The 24215-nt window shown below is 46.6% G+C and overlaps 11 protein-coding genes across 13 annotated transcripts; 6 read left to right on the top strand and 5 right to left on the bottom strand.

Moving 5' to 3' along the window:
• The first annotated feature begins 7443 nt into the window (after window positions 1–7443).
• LOC122618095 lies at window positions 7444–8231 on the top strand. The gene is made up of 2 exons (XM_043794227.1): window positions 7444–7559; window positions 7614–8231. Exons 1-2 carry the CDS (start codon window positions 7500–7502, stop codon window positions 8229–8231), a joined length of 678 nt encoding a protein of 225 aa, XP_043650162.1. The 5' UTR covers window positions 7444–7499.
• A 1355-nt stretch (window positions 8232–9586) lies between these two features.
• LOC122618124 lies at window positions 9587–9994 on the top strand. Its single transcript, XM_043794265.1, has 2 exons — window positions 9587–9604; window positions 9821–9994. The coding sequence occupies exons 1-2, from the start codon at window positions 9587–9589 to the stop codon at window positions 9992–9994; spliced, it is 192 nt and encodes a 63-aa protein (XP_043650200.1).
• A 924-nt stretch (window positions 9995–10918) lies between these two features.
• LOC122617678 lies at window positions 10919–11817 on the bottom strand. The gene is made up of 2 exons (XM_043793624.1): window positions 11249–11817; window positions 10919–11186 (listed from the first exon to the last, which is right to left on the bottom strand). Exons 1-2 carry the CDS (start codon window positions 11264–11266, stop codon window positions 11016–11018), a joined length of 189 nt encoding a protein of 62 aa, XP_043649559.1. The 5' UTR covers window positions 11267–11817; the 3' UTR covers window positions 10919–11015.
• Window positions 11818–12319: 502 nt separating this feature from the next.
• Window positions 12320–13763, top strand: LOC122616841 (ubiquitin thioesterase OTU1). The gene has a single exon (XM_043792415.1). It carries the CDS (start codon window positions 12480–12482, stop codon window positions 13536–13538), a length of 1059 nt encoding a protein of 352 aa, XP_043648350.1. The 5' UTR covers window positions 12320–12479; the 3' UTR covers window positions 13539–13763.
• An 86-nt stretch (window positions 13764–13849) lies between these two features.
• LOC122617596 (protein Asterix) lies at window positions 13850–14438 on the bottom strand. Its single transcript, XM_043793516.1, has 2 exons — window positions 14206–14438; window positions 13850–14140 (listed from the first exon to the last, which is right to left on the bottom strand). Exons 1-2 carry the CDS (start codon window positions 14359–14361, stop codon window positions 13970–13972), a joined length of 327 nt encoding a protein of 108 aa, XP_043649451.1. The 5' UTR covers window positions 14362–14438; the 3' UTR covers window positions 13850–13969.
• Window positions 14439–14523: 85 nt separating this feature from the next.
• On the top strand, window positions 14524–16821 carry LOC122618190 (pentatricopeptide repeat-containing protein 1, mitochondrial). Its single transcript, XM_043794413.1, has 2 exons — window positions 14524–16425; window positions 16482–16821. Exons 1-2 carry the CDS (start codon window positions 14605–14607, stop codon window positions 16770–16772), a joined length of 2112 nt encoding a protein of 703 aa, XP_043650348.1. The 5' UTR covers window positions 14524–14604; the 3' UTR covers window positions 16773–16821.
• Window positions 16782–17567, bottom strand: LOC122618195 (EKC/KEOPS complex subunit Tp53rk). The gene has a single exon (XM_043794419.1). It carries the CDS (start codon window positions 17485–17487, stop codon window positions 16813–16815), a length of 675 nt encoding a protein of 224 aa, XP_043650354.1. The 5' UTR covers window positions 17488–17567; the 3' UTR covers window positions 16782–16812.
• A 148-nt stretch (window positions 17568–17715) lies between these two features.
• LOC122618196 (charged multivesicular body protein 2b) lies at window positions 17716–18609 on the top strand. The gene has a single exon (XM_043794421.1). The coding sequence runs from the start codon at window positions 17880–17882 to the stop codon at window positions 18516–18518; it is 639 nt and encodes a 212-aa protein (XP_043650356.1). The 5' UTR covers window positions 17716–17879; the 3' UTR covers window positions 18519–18609.
• LOC122618194 (dehydrogenase/reductase SDR family member 4) lies at window positions 18515–19795 on the bottom strand. Its single transcript, XM_043794418.1, has 3 exons — window positions 19441–19795; window positions 18976–19378; window positions 18515–18912 (listed from the first exon to the last, which is right to left on the bottom strand). The coding sequence occupies exons 1-3, from the start codon at window positions 19683–19685 to the stop codon at window positions 18607–18609; spliced, it is 954 nt and encodes a 317-aa protein (XP_043650353.1). The 5' UTR covers window positions 19686–19795; the 3' UTR covers window positions 18515–18606.
• Window positions 19796–20131: 336 nt separating this feature from the next.
• LOC122618192 (ganglioside-induced differentiation-associated protein 1) lies at window positions 20132–22381 on the top strand. 3 transcript variants are annotated; one of them, XM_043794416.1, is made up of 5 exons: window positions 20132–20554; window positions 21225–21417; window positions 21476–21649; window positions 21711–22169; window positions 22256–22381. In XM_043794416.1, the coding sequence occupies exons 1-5, from the start codon at window positions 20432–20434 to the stop codon at window positions 22267–22269; spliced, it is 963 nt and encodes a 320-aa protein (XP_043650351.1). In that variant the 5' UTR covers window positions 20132–20431; the 3' UTR covers window positions 22270–22381. The 3 variants fall into 3 exon arrangements, with proteins under 3 accessions (XP_043650351.1, XP_043650350.1, XP_043650352.1); XM_043794415.1 differs by lacking the exon at window positions 22256–22381 and having other exon boundaries at window positions 20133–20554; window positions 21711–22204; XM_043794417.1 differs by lacking the exons at window positions 20132–20554; window positions 22256–22381 and adding an exon at window positions 21060–21113 and having other exon boundaries at window positions 21711–22204.
• LOC122618191 (acyl-coenzyme A diphosphatase FITM2) lies at window positions 22227–24196 on the bottom strand. The gene is made up of 3 exons (XM_043794414.1): window positions 24027–24196; window positions 23349–23952; window positions 22227–23289 (listed from the first exon to the last, which is right to left on the bottom strand). The coding sequence occupies exons 2-3, from the start codon at window positions 23875–23877 to the stop codon at window positions 22550–22552; spliced, it is 1269 nt and encodes a 422-aa protein (XP_043650349.1). The 5' UTR covers window positions 23878–23952; window positions 24027–24196; the 3' UTR covers window positions 22227–22549.
• Between the last annotated feature and the right edge of the window lie 19 nt (window positions 24197–24215).

Raw genomic sequence — 24215 nt, 5'->3', positions numbered from 1 at the left:
TGGCCCAGAGGCAAACACAAGCCCAAGCAATTGCCACTCTGCTCCTGCTCCCGCTCCAGCTGAATGTCCTCCGACTCACCTCAGTTGATTTAAGCTGCACAAAAAAGTAAACAACGCACGCGGGACAAAAGTGGGTGGTGCCCGATGGGCGGCGAGCAACTAAGAAAATGCCTGCACAAAAGTAACTCATAATTAAGGTAAGGCAGCCAAGCGGAGGAGAAGTGGGGAGAGAGAGGTGGAGAAAGGGGAGAAAGCAGGGCGAGTGCAGCAGACGGCCTTTCTGCCACGGCAAATGTTAAATGCCAAAAGAGTTGCCTACTTTTGGGCTGAAACGAGTTTGCAATTGGAACTAGATCCAAAGATCAAAATTAAAGACGTATTGTATTTTAAAAATATCAATGTGAGAGGTATTTTTGAACAGTAAAATGCCAGAGGTGTTTTGTATGAATATAAAAAACATATCAAATGTTATATATGCGTCTATCAATTACATATTTCTAAGCTATTCCTACTTCTCTGACTTTAGTATAACTTAAAACCTACAAGAATAGATGTAAGATCGGTACTTGCCAACTGGTTCTCAGCTGTGGCATCCTTGGCGCCTTCAAACAGCCATTTGCCTTGGCTCACACTGAAAACCAAGCAAACCCAAAGCCTTTTGGCTTAAGTCGTCGACGTAGTCGCAGCCATGTTTGTATATACATATATTTTTGATATGCTTCAGCAAACACCTGCAACGTCTCAACAACAATGGGAAATATTGTTAAGTAACTGCGGGGGAGGGGGGAAGTGGGGGCTGAGAGTAGTGGATGCAGTTTTTGGTGCATTAGCGGAGTGCGTTACCCCCCAGCTCCGGCTCCATCTGCTCCTCGGGTTGGGGTCCTCGTTGTGGGACCTGCTCGTCCTTTCAGTTCTGTTTATTGTTTATGTTTTTGGCTGGGATTGTTTGCTGGAGATGGGGTTGTTGTTAATGCATGACTGGGGCGAATGCATCCTGTTGCCAGGACATGCAATCTGCATTTCTCTCATCTCTGCCTCTCGCTGCTCCTCGCTGGCAGTCCGAAAAGATCGTAGGCAACTTTTGCCAAATCAAGGCCATTTCTTTATTTTATTGCTGCTCTGATGTATGTGCAAATTATGCGCACTGAAATGAATATTAATAATGCGCGCCGCGCTGTAATCCATGGCGTATGCGTAACTTTTCCATTAAGCGCGAATCGTTTGTCAATTTGCCAGCACAGATAAATCACCCACGTCCCTGCTCCTACTGCCGAGAAGGAACTGCCCGCCGAAGGATTCTTGCCTTAAGCCCAATTAACCCATTAGGATAGCGGTTGCCATTTGATGCGGCAGTCAGAATGCAATTAAAAAAGCCAAGACCAATGAGCAGCATCAAACCAGAAAATGGCCCTGCAACTCCCTCCTCCTCCTCCTCCGCACTTACTCCACTTACATTTAATTTTTATGTAAGCATCACAGCCCGAGGATGAGAAAAGAACCAGGACCACGACCAGGACCAGGACCAAGACCAAGACCAGGACGAAGACCAAGAAAAGTAATAACTGCGCATTGCCATTATTTATGTTTATGTCCGCACTACATCATCTTCAAATGTCCGCGCGCCTCCCTCTTCACCCCTTGCAGCTATAAAAAACAAGTGTCTGCAGTTTAGAGAAGGGCATGGGGAATACTAGATAGTTTCTAGGGATGTTAAACGCGATTTATTGTCGCTGACATTAGACATACAAATCCTCAACTGATCTCAGAACTGCTTCAAGAAGTTAATAACAAAGATTTTACACAATAAGATATATAATGTCTTTTGGGTTAAAAGAAGATTGTTTAAAAGAAATCGAAGTTAAAGAGAAACAAGGTAGAAAAACCAATTTAGAAATCCAAATATAAATAAAATGTCATAGGAAAGAAGTATGTATCTTAAGGTGTGATCAATTTAATTCAATCTATGAGATATAGCTGATCCTTCTAGTCCACTATGTGCCTGTTCTTCCAAGTATTTTTTATCCCATATCATTTGCCATCCCTAAGAGATCCCAGGCTGGTTTTCGCTGCACTCCAGTCCAAGACGACGTTTAACTGCCGCCGTTGTGAGTGCCGTTGAACTAATTTCCGTTGCCCTGCGGCAAGTCACTGGGTTGTGGGTGGTGCATGGTGGGTGGTGGGTGGAGGGTGGTGCATCGCGGATGACGGACGAGGGGGTGGTGGCACTAAAGTGGTTGCCAGGAAGGAACTCGGTTTGCTGCACTCTGGTCTGGCTTGTAAAAATTGCATTCTTCGCGGCCTTTTCTATTGCTCGAGCATTTGTCATTGGGGCGCTCGCTAATTTGACATAAATTTTAAATGCAAGGATGTTCTGCTGGGGGAGAGTGAAATGAGATGAAACATCCGGAAAGTTTGGGGGATCTGGAGCAGAGAAAAAAAAGGGTTTGCTTCGAGCTATTCACAACTTTCAACTTAAAAACAACTCTATAAGAAAAATATGCAGGATTTCTATTCAGCTTATAAGACTTCCAGTAATATTGGTGTAAAATATCTTCTACTTAAAGTTATTGCCTCCTTTCCCTTCTGTTTGCCTTCCTAGCAATTGATAAAAATATTTCTTTTGGCAAATGCTTATGATAAACATGTTGTAAAGTGTCCGAATCGATTAAGTTTCTTGAAAGTAACCCAGCTCCCAGCCAGCTCCTCCATTTTTTTTCTGACCGTTCAGGCAAACAAACCAATAAACTGCATGCGCTGACCAAAAACTTTTGACTTCCGAACCGAACCGAAGGGAATTCGCTGGAAATGTTAGTTTGCTCCACTTTCTGCACTTGAAATATAAATTGAAGATACGCACACGAGATGTACAAGTACGAGTATGTCTTGCAGCAAAGATGTTTACCGACTGCCAATGCAAAAAATATCATTTAAATGGCATCTCCAAATGGAGATACACAAATGGCAAACGTTTTCCAGTGGCAGTCAAGCGATGTAAAGTATATGGAGAGGACAGAGGACAGCGGGGCAATCATGAATGGACACACTATATGGTCTCTTGTTAGTCTTTGACTTTGACATTTGTTGTTCAAATTGGCGGCAAAAGGCAAAAAAAAAAGAAGGGAGTAGTAAAGCGAAGAAAAGAGTTCAGTTGAGGGCCATTAAACGAGTCGTGAATGAGGTGACCATTAGCCGGGGCATTCTGTAAACTCGGTAATTGACTGGCGCTTATGGATTGAACCACCTCTTTTTCCATTGTGGGGCGTTACACGTGCGTGCCAGTTAAAAATTTTCCAAAAAACTAAGAAAAAAAGTAAAAAGCGAACAACCGCTAGTTAAGTTTGCTTTGTCATAACTAACAGTTTGCATTCGAGTTTTTGTTCGCAGCCTTTGTTGAAATTTTACAAGTCACGCACTGATTTGGCAATTTGCATGCAGCGACCGCTAGATGGCGCCAGCACGTGCTCCCAGTCAGGGGATTCCCCCCTTTTCTCCACCCCCTCCCTCTATTCGCGAAACCAATCAATATTTGAATTGGTTTCGGTTTACCAACCTTTTTTTTGGCTTAATTTTGGTTCAACTTTTAATTTAAACTTTTTCTGTAAATTTCTTCCCAATGAGCTTTGAATTAGGGCCACCGCCCACACTGCGTATGCGCAATATGCAGTTGATATGGAAATGCCAAAGGATGCAGTTCGACTGGCGTTTTTGGCAAATTAAATATTTTTCAAATGTGTGTCATTCGATTCGCCCTTCTAATGGCGCAACTTTCCATGCTCGAGTATTAATTTATTGCCAATCTAAATGCGAGGACGAATGCACAGGAAGTCGAATTGAAAGTGGGGTAACTTTTCCTGCATTCTGGCGTTTCCATTTGCATTGTAAGTGGGTGGAGATTCTTTGGAGCAATTCAGCTGGAAAAACCGGAGCGCATAGGGATAAATACCGGATCATAAAATAGTAGTTCACTTTATAACATAAAATATGTACTTTTGGGTACTCCAATGTTGTCTTCTTTGTCTTGTTAAATATTTTGAATATTTAGGAAGATAACAATTATTTTAATTGACCTGATTCCTGTTTTAGGGTTTTATAGGACTTGATCCTACCATTAATTCCGTCGCTGTCAATGGGGCATTGAATGCGATAACAGACGCATGAACCTGGATAGCTCCTTGCCCACATGTATGGATACCTCTTATCCCTGGCTACACCTACAACCGAACCTTTTCATGCTCCATTGTGTTATAAATATTCATAAAGCGCTCCGCCATTTTTCGTTGCGACCGCCGCAACTAAAGCCTTGATTTCTTGCAGTTTGCTACACCCACATGCACACACACACACACACACTCATGTAGATGTTACCAATACCTAGCCAATATGGCTGAAATAACCCCCTAGCCCTCCGCCATTTTCCGACCCCGCCCCCTTTTGGAGCTCCCTCCCCCACACTGCCCATTTAACCGCAAGCCATGCTTCTAATGCCGCGTTGGCATAAATTTAAAGCAGCAGCTGCGGTTTTTCCACTGCTTTTCCTTTTCCCTCTCCCTCCCTCTCTCTCTCTCTCTCTTGCTTTTGCAGTTGTGGGTGGCTGGGCGCTGCTAGTGGGTGCTGCTACTGGGACTTGCTCTCTTTTAGCAAAGTGGGCGGGGGAAATGGGGAAAAAAGGCGAGGAAGAGTGTAACAAAAACTAAACCAGGTACGGCTTTAAAACGGAAAAAGCATTTTATACTGCTAATTGATTTTTCAAGCACCCATTCCCCAACAAAAAAACATAACCAGCAAATTAAACCCCCTTCTCGATGGTGCGGCTGCCACTGCTCTCCTTGTTTGGCATTCAATTAACGGGAATTTGCATTTTACCAATAGATACACTCTGCCACTATATATATTTGGTAAGCCTCCTCATGTCGCCCAAGTGGGCGAGGCCAACAGCGTAATGGCAAAAGATTCCAAGTGCTAAATCAACAAAGAGCAAAAGAACAACGACCGATACAAATTTGTTCGCTGCTGCGCTGCCTTTAATTACAACGCTTAGCATTGATCTTCGGAATCAATCAACCAAACGCTTCATAACAAAATGCGAAAACTGAAAAATTCCATCACCCGCTTGTTTGATGGGGAAATAAACACAAAAACCCAGATTCTCCACTCGCGTGGGTGGCGTATAAACTTAATATAATATTTAAAATATTTATAAAAACCAGTAAGGCGTAAGAGATGGCATTTTGGAACGCTGAGCTGTACATATGTTTCGAGCAACCCTCGCTGAACATGAAAATCACTTACACGTTCATCAGTAAGCAATGAACTTAACCTCTGAGATATTTATGTTGATTATCCACACTACTGTTTAAAGTTAGCAGTCTTATGCTAGCATGAGTTTTAGTATTATTGCTAAGGCCTGAGTTGGTTGTAATAAATAATTCTTGGTGAGAACCGAATTTAGTTCAGCTAATAAAAATCCGATGGCCATGAGAGCATAGAGCATAGTATATATTAAATTAATACTTGTATTATTAATTACTGCACATTATTCTACATTTCTAGAACACGAACTTTTATGCATTTTTCAAGGAATCTTTTTCTGGAAAAGAAGCAACAAAAGGGTGGAGGTGCTATCTACGTCACGTAGGATGGTCGCGGCAACGCAAAAGTATCTTCCAGTGATTATTAACCGATGATATAAGGCGGAAACCCCCGACTTGGTCCCGCCCACCGTTTACGGAGATATCTAGATGGATCTGGCCTAGACTGTTAATGATATCGCGCCCCTCCCCCGTCCACCGAACTCATGATGTATGAGGGCAATAGCAATTATTATCGGGCGGTGCGGGCCGGTTCATAAAACCCGATGGGTCCCACATGCATACATAAATAATACATGAATGGCCGCAGCGCCCAAGATGACCAGCAATTGCATTTGTGGTTTTCGGCCTGGAGTTCGGTTTGGAATTAAAGTCGGAGTTGGAGTCTCAAGGTCGCCTTACACACTTAATTTTACATTGGGGCTGCATTGTCTGCATGGTTTACTGTGTACCTCGATGAGGAGTGACTGAACCAACCGGTTCTGCAGCAAAATGATCTCGCAGATCTTCTGGTGCAGCAGCAGCTTCTTCTTCATTGTGCCTCAATTTGGCAATATGAAAGAAGAAGCCACCGCCATATAGCCGGCATGACATTGAATTGTAAATTGCGGGCGATATAAAAAACGCTCAACGCATATATGTAGTATACGTATGGCGAAGAAAACGATAAAGCAGAGAGGTAAATAAAATGTAAGCCGACATCCGATGCATGTGAATTTTTTCATGCGATGCGCGCAAAGCCCTGCGACTTTGCATTGGAGATGTGCTCGTGATATAGTTCAATGCAGTTACTTTAATTAGAGTAGAAATAATTTCTTAAATATTTATAAGTTTTGGAAAGAGAAAAAGCCACCTGTGACCACTGAAGTTTTTCTTTTCATTCATAGACAACTGCCTTTTTTCGATAGTCGGCACACGTGCCAAGTGCGATGCGAAAGGTCACACATATGCGAACAAAGTACGCTTTTTGCGCCATGTTTGCTATCTCTGTTCCACCTCCCCCCCATCCATTGTCTACACCCGCCCAACCACCACCCCTCCCCCCCATTCCCATCCCCTGACCCTTTGGTCAACTGCTGTAGTTGTTGCTGCTTCTTCATCGTCGGCTTGGTTGTAAAAGACATTGACATTTTTTTTCTGACCGTTTGCTCAGTTGCTTTTCACTGTACTTTGTTGTCGTTGTTTAATGGTTTTTATACATATTTTTTAGCCAGCTATTGTTGTTGTTGTTGCTGCTGTTGTTGTTGGTAGCATCGCATTACGTCACTTTCACTGTAGTTTGCGGCTTAAGGCAGCATTTGTGCTTGTTGTTGGCACTGTTTGCACTTGTTTTTTGGGCACAAACAAGCAAACAGGCAAATTGCAATAAAAATGCTCGAAATTTATGGTCCACTGGCATACATATATTTTGTTTGGGATGATTTATCCGAGACTTTTGTTCGCCTTTGCTTTCCGGCGGCACAATTTATGCCCGTTTACATGGTAAACTTTTGCTGTTTTTCCCAGCAGTTACACGTTCATGCTTTTTGGTTCAAGTTCATCAGTTGGCCACCGAATTTGCAACTGGGATCAGGTTTTGTAGTTATCGTCTTGATAGATGCGTCGTTAAGTTCGCCAAGTTATCAGCGACTATTTGGTAAACACTCATCACAAAGTTGATTCTGAAAATATTTACCGCTGTTAGTCTGCTCATTACGCATACGCCATGTTAACACCCACATTACGCATTCGCCCCGTTTGCTCATAGTGTATGCCATCACTGCTGGGGCTTTGATCGATAAGAATCGGGCCGAAACAAAGTCGTTAGTCCAATTAACGTGGCCTGACTGAACAAGCTAATTTCCCAGTTGCCAAATGTCGGCAATTTTCGGCCAGTTATTTTGAATGGGTCAATCGTCCGAGCATTAAACAATGTGGCCTCTGCAAAGTTCAGTTTTTATTTTACTTTTAGGAGCCCTTCAAGTGCACAGTGTGAGTTGTTTAAATAAACTAAAATTGTAACTTAAAATACGGTTTTTCAATTAGATCAAACTGCGGCTGGAGCAGTTTTATGCCAAATCCTTTGTGCCGGATGATCTGTTCGTGGATTATGACGTTGTCAACTATGAGAAGATCAATGTGAATCTCACAGTTCAAGTTCCCTTTCCCGGCAAACTCCTCTTGCACATTTTCGTAAGGAAGCTCCCAGATCCAGTGGGTGGCTCAAACCAAGTCGATCTGATTCGCTTGACGAACAGAGATCTCTGCAAGCTCCTCGATTCACTTCGTAACATCACAGTGGAGGGCATTCCGGGCGAAAGCCTTTTGCCCTCGACTTTCGTAGTCTCATGTCCTCTAGTTCCGGGCTTCTATTTTGTGGAAAATGGCGTTATTGATAGCAAACTGATTCCCTTCCAAATCCCTGAAGGCAGATATCTTGTACTCTTGGAGCTGATACAAGTCTACGAGGAAGTTATGAAGCTGTGCTCCTGCAGAATCAAGTTTTCCATTAAAAAACCACCTGGATACACGGAATCAACGCTGTTTAAAGACAGTGAGGAAAATGAAACGACTGAGAAGCCAGTAGTGAAAAATGAAGAAACTAGTACAGAGGTTACTCAGCCGAAAGAGGATAACTCGGAAGTATTAACTGATTACGAATAATTTTACTTTCGTGTAAGTAAATAAATAAAGATCCAGACAAGTTGTTTTAAATATGTTTTTACATAGGTACCCCCACCTTTGCATAATTTGTTCACCCCAACACCCCAATTTTTACACAATTTCTGCAAACTTGTCCCATCTATCAGCAAGTTTCGGGTGTGTAATAAAATTTATTATCTCCCACTATAAGTTCGCCGAGATTGAGACATCTCACACATGTTACAGCCACGCCCATAAAAGTTAATTAAAAGACCCAGGGGCATGGGAAATATATATTATATATCAAACATGAATTCAAGCCGCGCGAGACAAGCCGACGACAAAGACTGACTCAAAGATCCATCCATACAAACTAATCTTTCAATTTGTTGTCATGGTGAACTTTTTTGTTTTGATATCCATTCGACAAATATTTGTTTAGGAGTGCAGACTGTGGAATGTTTTGTGGCGGCATTCTCGAAACTTCGTAATTTACATATTTAGAGCAGGGCGAATGTTTCCGGTTTTCAGCTGCAAGATCATCTCGATCGTCGATACTTGCACGATGACTGGGCTAAAAACACTTGGCCTCCGTACCATTCATAGGTTGGCTTTTATACCACAGCCCCACCCAAAATGGTTCCATCGCTCAGCGCAGCTTTACTTTTATTGATTCAGTGTTCCACTCTTTAGGCTTGACAGCTGTTCAAAGTGTCAAATATTCATGGATCCTCCTCTCAAGTGATAATTTACTTAATTGGCTTGGCCACCGATTGATCGTTCGATCTTGAACTTCAGATTAACTTACCATTTGAGTGACCGATCAACGGACTCTAGATATAGGAATTAGCCATTAAACTGCCTAGCATTACAACTTCAGCCTTCTTCCGGGTTTTGTGTAAACATTACTCTGCTGACCGCATTTGGGTTGACCTTCATTAGTCGTCGTTTTCATTTACCCAGTCTGATTATTATTTAATCAACGATCAACTTCTTCAGTGGCTTAGCGGAGCAAACAAAAGATGCCACCAAAAGCCAAGTAAACAGGGCGGCCTGGTTTTGCTTTTCGGTCTCGCTGTTGAATCTGCCCAAAAAGACAAAACACCTGCCTCAACATGCCACGCCCCTTAGGTCTGCCTTTTGGCCAGGTTTTTCTGTTTATACTTCTTTTTCGCTTACCGTCTTATTTATGCGCCAGTCTTTTGTTTATGTATCGCTCATTTGTCCTCTCCTTTATTGCAAACTGCAGTTTACACATGACATTATCATCGATGGTCACCCAAAGTTCGGCTATAAAAAGCCCTGATGGCAGATGGAGCCAAGTGCAGTCGATTTTTGGATTAATCAGCGTAATCATCTACCCAGCAGCAGCAATCATGAAGTACCTTGCCCTGGTGAGTATTTGGACACTAATTTGGATTAAGGGGCGTAAGCCTAAAATGATTTTCAATCAAGTACAACATTTCTGTGTGTCCTGATTAATGTTTTGAAGTATTAATATTAAAGGAAGTCTGCAGAATGTTGAAGCTAATTAAAAAAGAATTCATTTAAAGGATTTAAAATTTGCATAATATTTATAATACAAATCTTTCCCAATTTATATTTTGCAGACCATCTTTGTGTGCCTTATGGCCATCGCCTTCGTTTCCGCCGTGCCCGTGGACGAGTCCTTGATTGGAGACAATATCTACCAGCCTGCCTTCGACGATGTCCAGCGTCCCCAGGATCCGCAGGCCCTCTTCAAGCTGAAGAAGCTGCTCAAGCTGAAGAAGCTCCTGGGTTAGGAGCAATTCGCAGGCAGCTTGCCAAGCACCGTTCAGATTCTAGTCCAGCCAATTGGGAACCTTGCCTCCCCCACTGCATTCGATTTTCAACCCGTTTTGTTTAGACAATACCATAAGCACAAACTGACACACACACACAAAAGCACATACATACGAGTAAAGTATACGTAATCGTTACTAAAATAAATGTTATTTTCGTACACGTCGGCTTTTCTTATATCACCGCGGCTTCGGGGATGAGATCTCCATGTGTGTCCAAAAAGGAGCTAATGACTGGCAGCGGGTCGAGTTTTTGTTTACCTAGATCTGAATGGGAAACACGTTTCGAATCGTTTCTGGGGAGAGAGTGTGAAAAGCGAACGGAATCTTCCTTACATGCGTATAAATATTGGCCAATCGCTGTACTATATATGTAAAATGGTGTGCTAATACAGGCGGCAAGCTGTGAGATTAATGAGCTTACCTATTAATCAATGATATTTTTACTTTAATTAGCTGAAAAAACTTGAACTAAATATAATACATGAAATATGGTCAATGGTAATACATCTGTAAAAATAAATTATTTAAAAAACTCACCATAGACCGCAAGTCACGAAAAGGCAGACATTATAAATTATGCTTTTCCGATAATATTCGTCACCAATATGGAGTTTCAAGGAAAGTTCAAAAGACGGGAGGTCGACTGCAGCACATGGTTTTCGACGTACCATAAAATGCCATATTTAGGTTTATTAGGCATTATTAAAATATAGATAATTTGATAGATGATCGTAGAACAATAAAACTAATTGGCACTGAAGGTTGGGCCTATTCAAACAAAAGACTCAAGAAGCGAACTTGACTTTTTTGAGTCAACCATTTCCTTTGCAACTTTCTTGCTTTTGCAATAAAAAATAAATCAACGTTTAAGTTTTGCTACCAAATACTTTCTTTAATTTCACTCATTTTTTCATCTTAAAAACCTAAACACATAGTTAAATTATAAATCCATAAATGGGTGTGATGTGGTGTGTGGTGTCTAGCCCAGGAACAGGAGCTTCTTGAGCAGCTTCAGCTTGAGCAGGAAGGACTGGTCGTCGGATGGGTTGGCGGACTCACTGCCAGGACCTTCGAAGCCCTCGGGAATGGCCTCCTCGCGAGGAGCAGCACTGGTGGCCATGAAGCACACGGCAAGGCAAAGGAACACGCTCTGTAAAGGATGGGTCAGTTAGTTTCGATGTGGTATTCCATGTTGGTTTTTAGGTGACGCACCAGGAGCAAGAACTTCATGTTGTATGTGGCTTCGGTTGGGCTGGATGTTTATAATCGATCGATGGACTCGCACTGCGCGTTGACAGACCTGCTTGCACTGATCACCAGACCCCGCCGACCCGTCTATTTATATGCCTGTTCAGTGGAGAGTGAGTTGCTCGGCCGGCGGACCGCTCGTCTTTCATAGAAACTAAAACAACGCGGAGCGTCAGCCAAAGATTTAGTGATTCACGAGTCGGTGGGAGGGGGAAATCAATCTGTTTGGACTATTAAAAGTGATTTTAGTCCAACACGCATGTGATAACAAAAGCCAGGTTCCCTTTTTATGTAGCCAAGTTGTGGTTTCATTGTTGGACTTTCGACGCCTTATGTTTGGGCAATTTGTTTGCTTGTGGTTTCTCCGGGCTTCGCTTCTTTTTGCTAATCGGTGTTTCCTTGGCTCTGGGTTCTATTTGAGTTGGCCATTAGCTGCGAACGGATTCTCTGCTAAATATTAATTAGCGACTTGACATTGGCCTTAACGTTCTGATCAGCCATCAGCTTTTCGTTCACACCTCCATAATAGGCTAGTGTAGCTGAATTATCCGAAAATAGTTATCTTTTGAAGTGTGTAAACTGGCAAACGCTGAATTACTTTTTCCGCAAATTTAAATTTAAGCAGGCGGTTTGACAATGCCAACCTGCCAATCTATTTAATTGTGCTGTACTTTAGATTAAAAGTCGATTGTAAAGGTAGACCACTTGTAAGTATTTTACTTCCTTTATTAAATGGCTTAAAACTTAGCTTTTAATCTTTAAAATCCAAAATAATAAAGAGATATTATGATTTTCCTATGTTCGTGTGTCTCTATGCCCACGTTCGTATACAAGCACATGGTTAATGATTATACATTTTTAAAAATGTAAATAATTAGCGCCATATTTCAGGGCTGCCATCCTTATAAAAATGTTGTTAGTCCGGCAACATCTATCTACACCGATTTCAAGAAACCTATCGATATACAGCAACATCGATTATCCGTAAGAATTTGGTAACAAAAAATACCAACAGATATCGAAATACCACATATATCGAAATTCGATAGCATCGATACTCTGTAACAACACAAATAAAAAAAGAAACAAATTAGTCAAATTACAAAATTATTAGTTATCAAATCGCGGACACCATCAAACTCAAAATTAGCCCAATTTCATCCACACGCGCACAGGAAGAGAACAAACGGATACGATGACGGGTTCGTTCAGTGTGAAGCTCAAGTCCAAAAAAGGTCAATTCATTGTCAACGACCTGAACGAGCATACGACGCTGGGGGAGCTGAAAACGAAAATAGTCCAGGCCACCGACATCCAAGCGCCCCAGCTGCACGTCCTGGTCGGCTATCCGCCCAAGCCACTGGATCTCTCGCAGCAGCAGGAGCAGCGCGACCTCAAGGCGGTCGGAATCAACAGCGGAGAGACGCTGATTGTCGAGGAGAAGGCAATTGCCCCAGCGGCTGCCCTTGCTACCGCTGCCCCTGTGCCTGGCGGCACCAGCATGGAGGATGACGAGGCGCTGGCGCGTCGTCTGCAGGCCGAGGAGGAGGCACAGCTGCTGCAGGAAACCGCTGGCGGTCCAGTTGCCCAGGCACCAGAGTTCCAGCTGCCGGTGGCGCCCACGGAAAGCGGGCCGAATGGCGACTTCAATGGCATCCTGCTGAAGAAGGTGGTGCCGGCGGACAACTCGTGCCTCTTCACCAGCATCCGATTCGTGCTCAACGGAAAGGTGGACAACGAGGGCAGCGAAATGATGCGACACATCATTGCCCAGGAGGTGGCCGCCGATCCGCAGAGCTACAACGACGCCGTGCTGGGCAAATCGAATGCCGAGTACTGCGCCTGGATACAGAAGGCGGACTCGTGGGGCGGCGCCATCGAGGTGTCCATACTGTCCAACTACTATGGCATTGAGATCGATGTGGTGGACATACAGAACGCCATTATCAATCGATTTGGCGAGGACAAGAACTTTGGACTGCGTGTCTTCCTGCTCTTCGATGGCATCCACTATGATCCACTGTACATGGAGACATCGTCGAGTGCTGCTCCGGCCACCATCTTCCCGGTGGAGGAAGTGGGCGTCTATCAGCAGGCCGAGCAGTTGGCCAACGAGGCGCAGTCCTCCCGCCAATACACCAATGTGGACAAATTCACGCTGCGCTGCATGCAGTGCGATGTTAGGCTGGTCGGCCAAGTGCAGGCCCAGGAGCACGCCAAGCAAACCGGACACAAGAGCTTTGGAGAGATTTAATACGTCCTGATCTTCGGCACCGTCTACATTGTGGCTTTCATGCTGTTCGCCTACTACCTGCTCACCACCTAGCCACAATCGCCGTGCGAGGAGTCATCTCATTAGCAGTACTACCTCCACATCACCGCCTACCTAAGTTATTGATTATTGTGCCCAGCCGCCTGTATTCATGTTAGTCCCCATTAAATCCCTTTCGGAATGCAATAAAGTATACACCTTCATCTACACTACACTTGTCATCTTATCTCTTGGTTATTAGGCCAAGTTCCAGAAAGTTGAAAATGAAAAGAAGTAAGCACAGGCACTGCCAATTACGTATCAACTCGTTTACTGAGCGTCGAACAAAACAGAGGCGTATCAAACTCCAATTTGACCATCACATCTCAATGGGCAATTACATTACATTTACTATGGCTATCTTAGGTTCAGTGCTAGGAGGCCCATGGCGGGGTCATGGCAGCGGGATTCTGGAGGTAGGACATCACCACCGCACTGACGCTCAGCATGAAGGAGGAGAGCACCTGTTTGGCATCGTCGCTGGCCCGCGAGCTGGCGAAACTGATGCAGGAGCAGTACAGCGCAAACCAGGCGCACCACTTCAGCTATGGGGGTGGTAAATACTGATAAGTGCCAAGTCACTGGGTTGTAATCTTCAGGGTGTTGTTACCTTCATCATCAGTCCACACATGGAGAAAATCATGCCCAGAATGTTCATGTAATCAGGCATCATGTCCTCGTTGGCGCCGCCGCTTTGGCCCTGGTTCTTGGGCGCCTTGTAGCGGTTGATTTTCTCCTTGCGGCGCGGATCCACGGTGATGCTCATCTTTAATTTATTTAATTTTCACCAATTTAATCAAAAAACCAGGTCAGATTCCAATGGATGTTTGCGGGGAATGTGAATGGCACGTAGGCTGCTTACGTACTTGTTTGAATGGCATTTGACCCCAGGTGGCAACGCCGTCCCATCAGCTGTTTCTTTATTTACACCGCCGCCGCACGCACGTTTAAAATAGTTTTGTTAATTACATAAAAATCACTGTAATCACAGAAAATTGCAACAGAAAACATGGCTCTACGGTTGCTTAGCCGTGCGATGAGCTGCCACATCCGTGGCTTGCAATTAAATGCCACCGGGCGACCCTTAAATAGTTATAACATCAGTCGGCTTGAGATTCCGCCTGCAGCCTGGTCGTGCTCACAAAATCGCCGGCTGCACGTGAGGATTACGGATCAAGAAGCCGGTTTGCAGACCAAACGAGAGGCGAACCGGAACCAAAATCCTTTTCGCGAAGAGGTTCTGGAAGAACTTGTCACAGCAGCTCCAAAAGAGCGCCACAAGGTTAAGCCAGAAAAGAAACCCAAAGAGAAGTCCACCAAAAAGGTGCAGGACTTTGGTGATCCGGACACCTTTGGCGATGCCAAGGTAGTTGTAGCAGAAGATCCGGGTGATGCCGAGGAAGAGGAGTTCATTAGCAACCCCACAAGGCGCTCAAAGAAACTACAAGCCGTGGAATATGCCCGCCAGATCAAGGATCACCTGAAGGCGAATCGCCTAAACGAGGCCATCGCTGTGCTGGAGCAACGGATGCTGAAGGAAGATCGCGCCAAGCCGGACAAGTACATATACAATCTGCTGATCAGTGGCTGTGCCAAGGCGGGCTACACCCGCAAGGCCTTCTCCCTGTACACCAAGATGCGGCAACGCGGCCTTCAAGTGACCGGAGGAACATACACCTCGCTGTTCAACGCCTGCGCCAATGCTCCCTCCTTGAGCGATGGCCTAACCAAGGCCCAGATCCTGCGGGAGAACATGCTCGAGAAGGGCTACGAACCAAATGTGAAGAACTACAATGCCATGATCAAGGCGTATGGAAGATGCGGCGATGTGGACACCGCCTACATGCTGGCCGACGAGATGATGGAGCGCCAGCTGGAACTGAACGCCGATACATTCAACTTTCTGCTCCAGGCGTGTGCCAGCCACTCGGAGCACGGTTTTCGCCATGCTCTGCTCACTTGGCACAACATGTTGCAGCGAGGTATTAGTCCGGACTACTACAGCTTCAATGCGATGCTGAGATGTGCAAGGGATTGTGGCTTTGGTGACTTGGATTCCATGCGAGAGGTTCTCGATCAAATTGCGCCATCAGCAGCTAGAAAGAAACCAGTTCTCCAGTTGGAGGAAGGCAAGGCAGATGATTTACCCAGTGTACAATCCAGCACAGCTTCGTTGCCTGCCCAGATTGAGGTGGCCACAACAGCGAGCGAGCTGGAACTACCCAATCTCTTGCTGCCTCAGCCCCATCTGGGCAGTTTGGTGGCCCTGGAGGAGGTGACACGTCCGCACGAGCGTTTCCTGCTACTTGGCGGTCTCACTGGCTTTCTGGAGCACATGAAGCAGCACAACATCACGCCGGACATCGAAACATTTACCGCCATGCTGGAGGTGATACCGCCCACAAATACTGCGGAGAAGCAGCTGCTGACGTTTGTGCGTAAGATTGGACTCAAGGCGGATATCGACTTCTTCAACATACTGATCAAGAAGCGTTCCATGCGCTTCGATTACGAGAGTGCTAAGGAAGTGCTCCTCATGATTCGCACGGCGGGATTGCGGCCGGACATTGTCACCTACGGTGTGCTCGCCCTGGGCTGTCGCACGCAGGAGGAGGCTAGGGAGCTGCTGGAACAGATGCAGGTGGCGGGCATTAAGATGAACATGCCCATACTGGGAGCCATGCTGCGACAGGGCTGCGCCAACAAATCCTTCAGCTACGTCAACGAGATCATTCAGTTGAGTCTGGAGGAGGGCCTCAAGCCAAACGAATCCTTCCTGCGTCACCTGCACAACTTTCACAGGGGTTGTGCGCGAGCCATTGATGCCAGAGTGAGTTTATCGCCAACTTTCTGCTAGTGAAATCATTAATTGTTGTGTACATTCAGCATCCATCAACCAAGACGGCAGCCTTCAAGAAGGGACACTCAAAATTCTGTGATAAATACCGCCTGTACTACGAGGAGCTGGGACTGGCCGGTCTCAAGCTGGAGGATGCCATTACCAAGATGAAGGAGCGCCCGTATGAGAAGTTCAAGCTGCCACCTGTCGATGGAATGGAACCACTCAAGCACGAGCAACTCAAACACAAAACGAAGCAGCGAAAGTACATCAAGAAGATCAAGATACATGAGCTGCAGGATGACCCTCCCAAAGAGTCTTTGAAGAGGATAGAATAAGCTAAATAGTTGAACTCCCAATAAAGTTTATTATTATCTGTTAACCAATCATGGTGCGTTTGCGTCCGCGTGCTCTCACCTCCTCGAACTTGGAGAGCACTGCCTGCGTGTCCTTGCTGTATGCTTCGCGATAGGCGGCCAGGATGTGCTCGAATAGATACGGCTGTTCGCTGTGGGTGCTGAGTAGCGCCCGTTCCAGAACGTACAGATCCACACCCTTGTCCTCGGTGGCCTCATTGTAGTGGCTCAAGCCGAAATCTATGAGGATGACATCGTAGTCGACACCCTTGCGATTGATAAGGATGTTTGAAGTGGTCAAATCGCCGTGAATTATGTGATTGGAATGCATTTTCCCAATGATTTGGCCGATCCGCGTGCAGAAAGCCAGCAGAGATTTCATGGCTACATCCTCTGTCTGAGTGGACACTGTCTCCTGGATGAACTGCTTGGCTGTCTTGGCCGCATCAAAGTACTCCATATAAAGCTTGTGGGTGTTGAGGTCCGAGTGGAGGATCCTTGGTGCCAGGATTCCAGCGGCTAGACATCTTGCCGACGCCTTGGCCTCCGCCTTCATGCGCTGCCGCGTGATCTGGGTGTCCAGTTCCGGATGGCGGTACTTCTTCACGAACCGCTCCTTGATCAGGCAGGCTTCCCCTTTGAATTCGCCCAGATATAGACGTCCTTCGGCGCCTTGTTTCAGGATTTCCACGGACATTTTTTATTTCGCATCAAAACAAACCGGCTCACTTGTCTAAACCGAGGTGGCAACTCCACGCAGTGGCGTGACTGAGAGGGGTTGGAAATAATACATAGGTATTTTTGAAAAGTTTGCAAAAAAAAATAAATATAGACATGTACTAAATAAAAAGAAAACAATATTTTGTAAACACGGAAACCTTTTAAATGTAGATCCTCTTAAAATTTGAACACCCACGCCCAAGAGTTCGTTTGTCATTCACGACGAAGCGCGTGCAAGCAGCTGTTTGCGGTTCAGTATTTACATACTCCTATAGCGCCAATCCAATCTGCGAGTGAATCATCAGGAAAACCCATCACAACATCGGCAGAAGTTAGAAAACTTAGTTCAAGCCCGCACGAAATCCCAAAATGTTCAACAATATTTTCGGAAAGAAGCCCACCGTTAAGGAGCAGCAGCGGGAGAATGATCGATCGCTGCGCAAGGCCACCAGGGACATCGAACGGGAGAGGAGGAAATTGGAGGAGGAGGAGCGCAAGCTGGAGCTGGAGATCCGGCGAAATGCCGCCGCTGGAAACAACGATGCCTGCCGCATCCTGGCCAAGCAGCTGGTGGAGATCAGGAAGCAGAAATCACGCACCTACGCGGCATCAGGAAAGATCCAGTCCATTGGCTACCAAAACAAGAACATGGGCGCCAATATCGCGCTGAGCGAAGCCATGGGCACCACGGCCAAGACGATGGGCGCAATGAACAAGGTGATGCGTCCGGAGGCCATCGGGGAAACAGTTCGCCAGTTCCAAGCGGCCAACATGAAAATGGAGATGACCGACGAGATGATTAACGACACACTGGACGACATGCTGAACGAGTCCGGCGACGAGGAGGAGTCCAATGCCGTGGTCAACAAGGTGCTGGACGAAATTGGCATCGAGATCTCTGGCAAGATGTCCAACATCCCGGCCACGGGATCCACAGACTTTGAGACGAGTGGCAAGCGCACCGAGAAGGACATTGCCGATCAACTGGCCAAACTGCGCTCCTCTTAGTTTTATACTGTTTTTTATCTTATATTGTAACTACTGTGAAAACCGCTGTTATCCATAGCCCGTAAGGAATTATATTTATGTACAACGCTTACAAACGAGCTGTCATTCCGCCGCCGGCCACAATGGACTCTCCGGTAATGTAGCCCGCATCCTCGGAGACCAAAAAGGAGACGACGCCAGCCATCTCCTCGCTGGTACCCAGACGACCCATGGGTATTTTGCTCAAAGCCGCTTCATTTGCCGACTCGTTCTCGTAGAGTGCCTTGGAGAACTTGGTCCTGATGACTCCTGGCGCCAGGCAGTTGACGCGAATGCCCTCGGGCGCCAGATCCTTGGCGGCTGCCTTGGTCAAGCCAATCAGAGCGGTCTTGCTGACGGAATATGCTCCCAGTAGCTATGGGATTAAGATAGCAGAGATAAGCATTGAGCAACTTGAACCATAGATAAGGCGACTAACCTCAAAGGCATCGTAGCCAGCAATGGAGGAGACGAAAACGATGCTGGAGTTCTTTTGCTGGCGAAGAAGAGGCAGTGCCTCCTTGGCCAGGAGATAGGAACTCTTCACGTTCACATCGAAGATCTTGTCCCACACCTTTTCGTCGCACTCAAGGACTCCGCCCACCGCAGGATTGGTAGCGGCATTGCTGACCAGAATGTTCAGCTTGCCAAACTTGCTGATCGTTTCCGCGAAGAGCTGTTTGCGATCCTCGGGTTCGCTGACATGGCACTTTAATCCGTGGACATTCAAGTTCAGTTTTCGCAGCTCCGCCAGGGCAGAGTCCACATTCTTTTGCTTGCGACTGCTGATGACCACTGCGGCGCCATCTTCGGCCAGCCGTTTGGCAATCGCGAAACCAATGCTGCAGGGGATTAGCCAGAATTATGCGGTGAAATCCTCTCCAGCTTCAAGTGATCATCTTACCCATCTGTGGAGGCGGTGACCACGGCTACTTTCCCTGCCAAACGCTTCATCGTGCCGGCTGTCGAACTTTGACTAGTGCTGGACAAGCGTTTGTGGCATTGATTGAGATTAGGGCCAACTCGATTTGGGCTGTAATTGTTGCTGTTTTGATCGAGACTTGAACTTTGACCACTTCCACTCACAGCGCTGGCACTCAGACGGAGCTTGGGAGCCCTGACCACCAGTTGTTTGCTTAGATGTAACATTTTGGAATAAGGTTTCCTAAGTAGGATCTTGAGATTCGTTGCCTAATAATTGGTTTTCCCTCTTTTAACTTTATATGCACAAATCTTTAAACCGTTTACAAGCTCTTCTTCTTTGCGGCGGTTTGCCATTCACAGTGAAGGTAAAAGCTTTTTTGCCAGTGGCGCCAAATTTGAAAATGCATTAAAGCTATCTGTGCAGTGGCTTAGTAATGAAATACAGCTTAACCTACATAATAACCAATAATATGGCTAAAAATATCATTTAGCTTGAGTCAATATGTTGCACTATACCATTAAAGGCCACTCAGTCATTGCCAGATAAGAGTTCTTGAAAAGAAAATCTTCCCACAGCAAGATAAACGCTCCGTTTCGTAATAATATAAACAAAGATAAATACCTATGACAAACAAACCGCAAAAACTGGAGGAATCGCTTGACATAATGGACTGTTTTCGGATCGGAAACATACACATACGAGCCGAAAGTGCAAATTAATAGGCGATCGCAGCGATCCATACGATCTATACGATCCAACTTCATTTCAGGCGCAGTCGTCGGCGGAAGCAGCACGCAAGTGGAGTCTCCGGTTTTCCAAGTCAATCCGGCACGCGCTTACGGCTTTGTTAGTTAGTTTTCGCCACCGTCGGCGAGGCATGTGATACGGCAAAGGGCGGCCGCTCTAGTAAACCTAATCAGCAAACTAAAGATACATTAAGCTCTGTAATACTAAGTGAAACCATAAGAAGATGAGTGAGCAGACCAAGGAAATCGAAGCTCTGCCGCCCACCCTGCAGGACTTCAAGGCTCCCGATCTGCCATCCAACAAGCCAGTGCTCTTCTTTCATCCGTACAACTTCCATGCGCAAAAAGTTAGTAGCCGCTTCAATCATGTGATCTTCGAAAATCTATTTGCCCAACAAATCCCGCCGCTAATGCCGCGAAATTACAAAACGAATCATTGCCAAATGAAATCATCGTTTTTATTTACTTTTTTTTTGTTTTCGATGTAATGATGGGATGCCCCGCGTCGAAGGTTCTCCACCCACAATCTTCATTACAGCTCTCTGCCACTCGGATGCAATGGAGCATGACCTGGCCGGTGGCGGCGAGTCGCAAGTGTAGTACTTCTCTAGATATTTTAGAAGCTAGCCGCTGGAGTTCCCTGGTGCTCCACTCTGTATAGATATGACAGCATAGGAGTGTACTAAACACTGTTTACCTGGCTGCTGCAGGTGCTAATGAAGCGGATTGGGTGAAAAAATGTGAAAATAAACAAACTTATGTGTGGAGCTGTTTCCTCGAACGGAACGTAATATAATAACTGAACCGAAATAATTTAATTATTTATTCCCGCGGCCAGATCGTGTCTAAAAATATCTGTTTTGCTTAATGAAGCGAGTAATTAGAAGCGGAATATTGCAACTTAGGGTGCATAACGCGAAAGTTTAATATATTTGTGCCTAAAATAAACTTAGTTAATCTGATTTACCTAATCTAAGCCACTATACTCACTAAAAGTGCATGCCTCTATCATCGCAGGTTCTTATGGTTCTCTACGAGAAGAGGATCGACTTCTTTCCCTATGTGGTGGACCTGTGCAATGGCGAGCAGTACTCCAACTGGTTCCTAAACCTCAATCCCAAGGGCGATGTGCCAGTGCTCCAGGACGGCGCCCTCGTCATTCCCAGCTCGACGCACATCATCAACTATGTGGAGAGCAAATTCCGCGGCGGTAATTCCCAGCTTGCTAAGTAACTTTTCTAACTTGACTAATACACTTCACCATTCAGATCGATCGCTGAAGCCAGCGCACAACTCCAAGGAGTTCGACCAGATGTTGGTCTTCGAGCAGGCCATTGCCCGCCTTCCGGTGGGAACACTCAGCCTGGGTTCCTTCATGCACGACGACCTGAAGCTGGTGCCCAAGGCGCCCTTCATCGGACCCGTGCGCCAGTCCTGCCTGAGTAAGTTACTCCAGCTTCGCTGTGAATTCTCAACTCAACTCAGCACTCGTACTCCCTGCAGAAAACAATGAAAAGGTGCTGGAACTACTGCGCCACTCGGTGGACGATCAGGCGACCAACAAAGCAACGCTGCAGCACAAGCTGGACATTCAGTTGCGTCGCCTCGAGCTTGCCTCCTCGCGCGAGGATTTCCAGAAGGTCCTGGACGCCGTGCGGCACTTCCTACTCTACGTGGAGCAGGAGCTTTCCGCCCAGGCGCCGCGCAGCGAGTGGCTGACCGGCGACGAGCTGAACGTGGCGGATATCTCGCTGGGACTGCTGCTGCATCGACTGTATCAGCTGGGATTCGAGAATCAGTTTTGGACGTTTGGGAAGCTGCCGCAGGTGGAGGCCTACTTCCTGCGCTTCCGGCAGCGCGAGTCCTTCCACCGCCTGCAGCCGAGCAACTTTGCCATACTGCGCGAAATGTGGACGCGAACGCCGGGCAACTATAAGCTAGGAGCGGGTGCCGGCTTCCTGGGTATGGCCATGTTCGCCGCCTTCGCGCACAAGTGAGCGGAGCAGCGGGACAGCAGACTTTGTTAACAAATCCTTTTACTATTAAAGTGGGGCACATATAAACACACGAACATAAGAACGCTTAAAGCTACGCACTGCTGATGAAGGATGCTGGGGTGTTGTCATGGTAAGAGTCGGCGGTGGAGGAGGATGAGGAGCTGAACGCGATCCAGTGCCAGCCTCGGCTGCTTGCTTAGTAATATCATCGTTTCGTTTCGTTACATTTCATCGTTGCTGAATATACAAAAATTTGGTATAAATTCCAATCCGTCACCTAACTATCAATTCCCTCTATGCTTGATGGCTGCTGCGACTGTAGCTATCTGGTGGCTTGGCCTGAGCTCAGCTCTCCAGCGTTTGCTGCTCGCGATCCCTGTCACGTTTCTGCTGCTCGGACATCAACAAATTGGCGGCTGCACTGGCCGCCTTTGGACTGGTGAACAGCGGCATTCCCATAAACGTAGGCATCTGCTGATCCCTCGGCACGCCCGTCGTTGCCGCCTTGCCATTCAGATTGGTCCTCGAGCTGCTGGATCCCGAGCTCGTGGTGGCGGAACCCGTTGATAAATGCGATGGACGCTTGAAGGGGAAGGTGGGTATCTCGCGTTGGTAACTGAAGCTTCCATTGCCAGGCGCCTCCGGCAGCAGACCGGGCGTGGGATACCAGAAGCGGTAGGTGAAGTACCAGGTGAGTATGGCAATAATGCCGCTGATCACCTTCTCGATCATGCGATGGTAGTACAGCATGGTGCCCACCAACATGATGTCCCACAGCAGCTGCAGAGCCGCCATGCCGATGAACAGAGTGCGGATGATGGGCGTCAGGCGTTTGTACAAGAACTGCAGGCTGCGCATTTGCTCCTCGTTCAGCGTCCTCAACGGATTCGTGCCCGAGTTCTCGGCACTGCTGCGATTGTGTCGCTCGTTGCGGATGTGCTCCTTGATGGTCTCCCAGCGGATGATGGGACGCGCCTCCTCGATCAGCACCAGGCTGGAGTGAATCAGTATAAAGGCGTGCCCGGATATGTCGAAGCCCTTCCACAGATGACCCGCCTTCAAACAGCTTGATTTGCTCGCATAGCCTGGAAACAGACACAATAGTTATTATCAATGTCATAAGGTATTGTGATTGTACACGCACCCTTTGTGGTGCAGCGTCCATAGGAGTTCTCCACGACGTTAAACATCTTGGTCCAAAAGAACCAGAAGAAGGTGGCTATGACGATGCGCGGGAAATGGTGTCGCAGCATCCGTTTGTGGTCACCACAGGTAATCGTATAGGCCGAGAGCACCAGGAAAGGCACCACAAAGAGCAGCGTCCAGCCCCAGCCGACCTTCACGAAGTACTGGTTGAACAGGTTGTCCGACCTGGCGAAGTAGGTCTTTGGGAAGGGCACAAAGTCACCGATTACGGAGATCACGAACAAACTACCCAGATACAAGGCGACTTTTAGGTCCGTATTGAAGAATATGGTCTTCTTGCACAGATGGATGACGCCCATGACCAGGATCTCGCGGATACTAGTGGGTGCGGCTGTGGGTCTCGTTCCGCGCGCCTCGGACCTGGTGATGTCCGGTCCTCCTGGCCGGAAATTCATGTTGGAACCGGAGGAGGGACTGCCCGCAGTGCCGCCCAAATTTGGCCGCAGTGGACGTCTCTTTGTGGCCATCGCTGGAGCTGTTGCGTGGGTCCAAAGTGTGCCACTTGAAAACTGCGTTGTTTGATGCCCTTTTTTGTGGTTATACTGCGAGTGAAAAGCGAAAGTGAAAGCGAAGGAATCGTACGTGTCAAAGTTCAACGGTTGCCAGTCGCGCTTACCTGAGTCGAAACACTGTCCGCGCAGGCACATCAGATCAGCTGCTTAATTTGCTTGGTTTTTCGCCGTGCTTAGACCACGCACTGCGTTGTTTTCAGTGGTAATTTGGTAATTTTGAGATTGGCCCAAATGTACGTGTTGCGCCTGTAAAAAATAGAACAGCTGCAGCTGGTGAGTGCGCTGCGCCGTGA

This window comes from Drosophila teissieri, chromosome 3L (assembly GCF_016746235.2).
Source record: "Drosophila teissieri strain GT53w chromosome 3L, Prin_Dtei_1.1, whole genome shotgun sequence".
NCBI lineage: Eukaryota > Metazoa > Arthropoda > Insecta > Diptera > Drosophilidae > Drosophila > Drosophila teissieri.
Note: the sequence above shows the minus strand (reverse complement) of the source record. Positions and strands in the feature narration are given on the sequence as shown.